The 6982-nt window shown below is 47.2% G+C and overlaps 2 protein-coding genes across 2 annotated transcripts; both read left to right on the top strand.

Annotated features, from left to right (window-relative positions):
* On the top strand, nucleotides 1-1463 carry LOC106814214. The gene is made up of 2 exons (XM_014818512.1): nucleotides 1-136; nucleotides 301-1463. The coding sequence occupies exons 1-2, from the start codon at nucleotides 1-3 to the stop codon at nucleotides 1461-1463; spliced, it is 1299 nt and encodes a 432-aa protein (XP_014673998.1).
* Nucleotides 1464-2134: 671 nt separating this feature from the next.
* On the top strand, nucleotides 2135-3055 carry LOC106814215 (uncharacterized protein K02A2.6-like). Its single transcript, XM_014818513.1, has one exon. It carries the CDS (start codon nucleotides 2135-2137, stop codon nucleotides 3053-3055), a length of 921 nt encoding a protein of 306 aa, XP_014673999.1.
* The last annotated feature ends 3927 nt before the right edge of the window (nucleotides 3056-6982 follow it).

Below are 6982 nucleotides of genomic sequence, written 5' to 3' on the forward strand. Positions count from 1 at the left end.
ATGGGGGATGTTCGCGCACCCATCATGGACTGTTCAAGGCTAGATAGGACTGCCAGCTATAAGCTGTTCAAGCAAAGTGTTGGCTTTAAGAGTGCTGGCGAAAACATGCAATTTCGGAGTGCTAGAAGACTCACTCGTAAGAGATAGAATTGTGGGAGTAGTGAGGAGTCAAGGAACTCGAGAAAGCCTTCTTAAAGCTACAAATTTGACTCTCGACACGTGTCTAAAATTGTGTCGAGCAACTGAATTCTTGCAAGAGGCAATTAGAGAATTGCCGTCAACGCAATTGAGTCCATGCAGTAAAGCACAAAGAGGTGCGGGACAGGGGTTTCGGCAAGAAGCAGAAGAAAAGGGGCAAGTTCTGTGAGAAAGGCCACATATACGAGCGAGAGAAGTGTCCAGCGTACGGCAAAAAGTGCAGAAAGTGTAATGGTGACAACCACTTTCAAAGCCAGTGCGACGCTCTGCGAAAGTCGGCTAAACCTAAGTCTCGGTACAAGAGCAAGAGGAAAAACGTGTACTCACTTTACAGAGGCGACTCTGACAGTGATGACTACTGGACAGTAAGGACAGTCGGCCGGAGAGGTGAGAGGAAAGTATTTGCTCGCATGCTTGTCAATGGTGCAGCTGTTCGTTTTCAACTCGACAGCGGGGCAACCTGCAACATAGTTCCAGCTGAAGTGCTCTCCCAACAACAACTCGTGAGCATTGACAAAACACAGCAGAGGGTGCTCACTACCTACGATGGGAGCACCATACAACCACTGGGTGAGTGTTGGGTAAAAATGATCAACCACAGAAATGATGCAAGGTATAAAGTAGCCTGTGTTGTGCTTCAAGAGAACTGTGTCCCAATTCTCGGTGTCTCAGCAGCCCAGCAGATGCAGTTGCTGGAAATAAGACACGAGAACATTATGAATGTGGAGACACATGAGGGTCCGAAAGTTGTTCTCACGAAGGAGGTACTAATGGAGGAGTTCAAGGACGTGTTCGAGGGTACCGGGAGGTTGTCGGGGTCCTTGCACCTGGAAATTGACACATCAGTACCGCCTGTAGTTCATCCACCAAGACGTGTCCCGATAGCACTAAAGGAAGCATTAAGAGTCGAGCTAGAAGACATGAAGAAGAGCATTATTGCCAAGGTTACCACTCCAACCGACTGGGTCTCCAGTCTTGTGGTGGTAAAGAAGTCTAATGGTAAACTACGAATTTGTTTAGACCCCAAAGACTTGAACAAAGTGCTGAAGCGCAGCCACTACCTTCTTCCCACCGTTGAGGATGTGCTACCGAATATGAGTGGAGTGAAAGTCTTTAGTCTGTTCGATGCTAAAAATGGCTTTTGGCACGTTGCAATGGATGAGGACAGCTCATATCTCACCACGTTCCATACGCCGTTTGGAAGGTATCGGTGGAAGAATATCAACGACGGCAGGACGAGGCACTTGAAGGCTTGCCAGGCGTGAGAAGCATCGCCTATGATGTGCTAGTGCAAGGCGTAGGAGACATTGTTGAAGAGGCTCTGTACAGTCATGACTCCAATGTCCGTGCGTTCTTACAGCGGTGCAGGGAGAAGAACCTGAAATTAAACCTGGGAAAATGAAGCTCAGGCAGACACAAGCAGCATATATTGGGCACCTTCTCACTAGTGAGGGCCTGATGGCAGACCCAGAAAAGTGAGAGCAGAGGAACAGATGCCACCCCCACGGGATGTAGCAGCTGTCAGACGATTCCTTGGGCTAGCGAATTACCTTAGCAAGTTTGTACCCAAACTAAGTGCTTTGGTGGAACCAATGAAGGTGCTGACACAAAAGAACGTGAAATGGCATTGGCAGGAAAGGCAGGAACAAGCCTTTAGAGAGCTGAAAGTTGCTATTCGAGAGCAGCCGGTGCTTCGGTACATTGACCCAAGAGAAGAGGTGGTAGTGCAGTGTGATGCTTCAGAGGAAAGGTTAGGTGCAGCGCTTATGCAGAAGGGGCAACCTGTCGCCTTTGCAAGCAGAGCCCTTACAGACACAGAAACTCGATACGCACAGATCAAGAAAGAGCTCCTTGCTTGTGTCTTTGGAATTTCCACCAGTACGTATAGGGAAGGCCATTTGTGGTACAGACCGACCATAAACCACTGGAGAACATTATGCAAAAGCCGCTTCATGTGGCTCCGAAACGACTGCAAACCACGTTGGTAAAGCTACAAGGCTATGACCTAGAGTTGAAATACCAACCTGGCCCTACTCTGTACCTGGCAGATACGTTGAGTAGAGCATACGTTCCAGGAGATCCTAAACTGGATAGCTTCAAGAAGTACCTGAATAATGTCAATGTGCTGAGTTACCTGCCAGTTTCAGAAAGTAAACTCGAACAGATCCCTGCTGCTACTGAACGCGACTTGAGTGTACTTAAGTCTATTGTTTTTGAGGGATGGCCCAAGAATAAAGATACTGTGCCGGGAGATATCAAGCACTATTTTAGTCTAAGAGACCATTTTTCGGTGCACAACAGAATAATCTTGAAGGGTGACCGCGTGGTAATTCTCAACTCGCTGAAAAGGGAAATGATGGACCAACTACACAGCTCGCATGTTGGCATTGAATGCTGCCTAAGGCGGGCTAGAGAGTGCCTGTATTGGCCAGCAATAAATTCTAAAATTCGCGATTTCATTGCTGCATGTGAAATCTGCAACTCAATGCCCAGGAAGCAGCAGAAGGAGACGTTAGTGCCACATGATGTGCCTGAGCAGCCATGGGCTACGGTGAGAACAGATCTGTGCTACATCGATGGGTTGAATTACCTCGTCACCGCAGATTACCACTCAAACTTTATTGAGATAGATTATCTGGAGGATACCAGAGCAGAAACGGTTGTCACGAAACTAAAGGCACAGTTTTCATGCCACGAGATACCGGATTCTGTCGTGAGCGACAATGGCCCACAGTTTGCGTGTGATGTGTTTGCGAACTTTAGCAGGAAGTGGGGCTTTGAGCATAACACCTCATCTCCTCGGTATCCGCAGAGTAACGGTAAAGTAGAAAATGCGGTGAAAACTAAGTCTAGTTAAGCAAGAGTCTAATTATAAAGTCAAGGATGGCAAAATCTGATCCTTACCGGGCTATTCTGGACTGAAACATTAAACGTCGCCAGCAGAAAAAATCGTTGGTAGGCGTACAAAGACGTTGCTACCCACCACTGCAGCTCTACTCAATCACCGAAGTCTACCGCATGACTGCGAGAGGGAGAGGATCACCCTGCAATGCTGAGAAAAGAAATGAGGTAATAAGTAATTATGCAAATAACGAGTAATAGTAGAATATAGATAGAATAAGGTCTCGGGAGGTGAAAGCTTTGTCAAACGCTGAGCAGTGACACGAGATGGCACCCGTACGTGCCAGCCAATGAGAGCGGCCAATAGGCTCTCGTGACTAGAAAGTAAGACAATAGACGAACGTGCATATTTAAGGCGAGACACCTTTGTGCGCAGCTCTCTCTCTCCTGACCGAACCAGACATACCAGTAATTTGCGTGCGTGAGCAGCATATCCACAGTTTGAATCGCAAGTTATGTTTTTGTGTCGCGTACACCTACGTACACGTTTCTGCGAGTCCTGTCTCCGCTGTGCCGGCTGAGCCACCACCACGTATAGAGAAGCAGGAGCAGCCATTCCAGCGACCACCACCAATGACATCCATCAGTCCAGCCAGAACCAGATCTGGGCGGACGGTCAGGAAACCAAAACGTTATGTGGACGAGTAGATAGCAAAGAAGCTACTACCTGTAAATATTTAATAGTGATATGTTAGTGACATTAAAGAACAAGTAACAATGTGAGTTTAGTTGTAACGACGTCGTGGTAGATCTCTGGTGTGAATTTGTAAAGTTCACGATATTGTTTATTTTATTAGAATTTGGTTGATAATGCCTTGAGATCCATTAATCTACTTTTCTCAATGTATAACGTCTCTACTTTATTTGGAATCTATATCACCTGTACGTGGTACGTGTCTTTTCAAATAGAGGAAAGATGTGACAACACATGTTATTATCAACAAACACCTGAGCGTTTGTTACGCATACGTCCCCTAGTGGGAACTAAAGTAGGCTCAGGCTATATAAAGCTTTGCCAGGTGGCAGAAGCTCTCTTCTCACCTAGGGCATACTCGAAGCTGTAGCATACCAAGTGTGGCTATAATAAAGCATGGTGTTGTAACATATCAACTGTGAATTTAGTACTTCCATCAGTATTGTAACGAAAAGCACTTATGTATTTTGACTGCAACGATGTTAAAGCTAAAAAGCAAGTGTCCCACATACTGCTTATGATGGGTGATGAAAGTGCATGTATAACAGCTGGGAAATGACAGAGGCAGACCGAAAGAATGCGGCTACAGTATGGGAAAAATTCGATGTACATATCGAGCCAAAGTCTAGCTTCAGGGTGGAGACTCACATTTCAGCGCATGAGAGAACGGGCTGATGAAAGCAGTGACGACTTCTTAAGCAGACTAACCAACCAAGCGAATTTATGCAAATTTATGGATAAGGATGAACGCATTGTCGATCAAATCGCATTTGGTACAAAATACGCTGAGGTTCAAAAGACGTTGTTAATACAAGATGCTGCCTACACCTTTGCAAAGGCCATGGAAGTATGTCGTGCCCATGACGCCACGGTGGGCCACCAGAAGGCATTTAAGCATATACAAGACAGCAAGCTGTCAGTCAATGCCTTTCATCACGGTTACAAGTCATCTCCACGGTGCTACCATTGTGGCGAAACCCGCCACAAGTCCAGCCAAGGATGCCCGGCAAAGAGATCCACATGCAGACGGTGCGGTGGTTCAGACCACTGGGCCAAGACCAGGGCGTGCCCCGGCAAGTCACCAACACGTGATGGAGCAAGGCCCCGCAACCACTCCAGCTCACGAGGTGACAATGCCTGGAGCCGAGGACGGGCAGAGGCCGTGGCCGAGGTCGATACTGGAGTCATGGTAGGGACCAGCATGGCAGGGACAAAAGCATTAATGCCATTACTGCTGAGGATGAATACTTTGCCCACATTTCCTATGACGCTGTAGAAATTACGGTGGACACTGTAGCACAGAAGCAGTCAGCTTTTGCAACGCTTGACATACAACTGCCGAACAAGCGTGTGCATTACACCCTCTAGCTTAAGGTTGACACGGGAGCTGAGGAAAACATCTTACCACTGCGCACATTCCGCCGCTCGTTTCCCCACAAGCTGGATGCCAGCGGATATCCAAGGTCATCCGAGGTCAGCCACATGCCTGGTGCAAAGCTAACAGCATACAATGGAGGTGAAATCAAACAGCATGGTGCCATATGGCTGGGTAGGTACAATAATTCCGGATGGCATGGCATGACCTTCTACATTGCTGAATCCGATGGTCCTGCAATCTTAGGCCTCCCAGGCTGCAAGCTGATGAATGTGGTCACTCTGCGTTGTGACGATATTGGCATAGAAGTGTCAGCCATTAACACTACTCCAGCATCTACGACACCCGGAGTCGGTAGCATAGAAGACCTCAAGGACGCATTTCCTAAATCATTTGCCGCGCTGGTGAATTTCAAGGAGGAGTACCACCTCACTGCTGACCCTGCAGTGCCGCCGGTTGTGCATCCAAACCGGAAGTACCAGATGCAACGTTGACTTGCTATCAAAAGTGAGCTGAAGAAGATGGAAGTGATGGGCGTCATCAAGCATGTAACCGAGCTGACAGACTGGGTTTCAAGCATTGCCATTACGGAGAAGAAAAGTGGCAGTCTGCGGGTATGCTTAGACCCAAAAGACGTCAACCGCGCGCTCAAGCTCATCACAAGACGCCGACCCTTGAGGAGATAACTCACCACTTTGGCGGAGCCAAAGTCTTTAGCAAGCTTGACGCCAAGAATGGCTACTGGTCAATAAGGCTGGATAAGTCCAGCTCAAGGTTAACCGCAGGACGTCTTTCAGCAGAGGATGGACGCCATATTGGAGAACTGCCCAGGCTGCACTGTCATCGCGGATGATGTTGCTGTCTACGGATGCACAGACGAGGAGCATGATCGCAATCTCTGGAACCTGATGCAGGTTGCAAAGGAGCATGGACTGGTCTTCAATTCTGAGAAATGTATAATCAAGGACAATGAATTACGTTCTTTGGCATGATCTACTCCTCAGATCGTGTGAAACCAGATCCAGATAGAGTGGAAGCCATCAGCAGCTTGCCATCGCCGGCAAGCAAGAAAGGGCTGCAAGAGTTCCTCAGAATAGCTACATACATAGCACCATTCGTGCCGTGTCTGTCGCAGCACACAACCGGCAAAGCAGGATGTTGACTTTAGCTGGCTACCTGAGCATGGAGAGGCCTTCACTGCCGACCCTAACCCTAACCCTAACGACTTAAAACAGTATTGCGACACCTGGAAACTAAAACTTAACCATAGCAAAAGTGAGACTGTCACCTTTAGCAACAGCCACTTAAACGTTCACAAATATAAATTCAAATGGGGCTCCACCACTCTAAATTCTAGACCGCACTACAAATACCTAGGGTTCCACCTATACCACAATGGTAACTCAAAATTTGGGGTAGAGGAACTTAGAAAAAAGGCACTAAAAGCAATGCACAGTCTAAGACGCTCTATCTTTAACTACGAAACTCCGGTCAAAACGTACATTACGCTGTTCCACTCTGTGATATCCCCCATAACCCTACATGCCTGTGAAATTTGGGGCCCAGACTTCATCTCCAAAATTATCAAATCGGAATCAGATACTCATGCCCAATCAAATATACAAAACCTGTTCAGTCTATGGAACCGCTTCCCATTTGAAACGATTCTGAACAAATTTTGCAAATGGGTACTGGGAGTCAGAACTAAAACCTCCAACATAGCCGCCAAAGCTGAGTTAGGAATGTTCCCCTTATTTTGCCACTTGAAGAACTATATTATGTAATTCTGGCACCATGCAAATTCACAAGTCCAA

The sequence above is a fragment of the Priapulus caudatus genome, unplaced genomic scaffold (assembly GCF_000485595.1).
Source record: "Priapulus caudatus unplaced genomic scaffold, Priapulus_caudatus-5.0.1 Scaffold885, whole genome shotgun sequence".
Classification (NCBI taxonomy): domain Eukaryota; kingdom Metazoa; phylum Priapulida; class Priapulimorpha; order Priapulimorphida; family Priapulidae; genus Priapulus; species Priapulus caudatus.

Coding starts and splice junctions, on each gene's coding strand:
- LOC106814214 (XM_014818512.1), top strand. CDS start 1: ATGGGGGATGTTCGCGCACCCATCATGGACTGTTCAAGGCTAGATAGG. Junction 137..300: donor GAGTGCTAGAAGACTCACTC/GTAAGAGATAGA, acceptor GAGTCCATGCAG/TAAAGCACAAAGAGGTGCGG.
- LOC106814215 (XM_014818513.1), top strand. CDS start 2,135: ATGCAAAAGCCGCTTCATGTGGCTCCGAAACGACTGCAAACCACGTTG.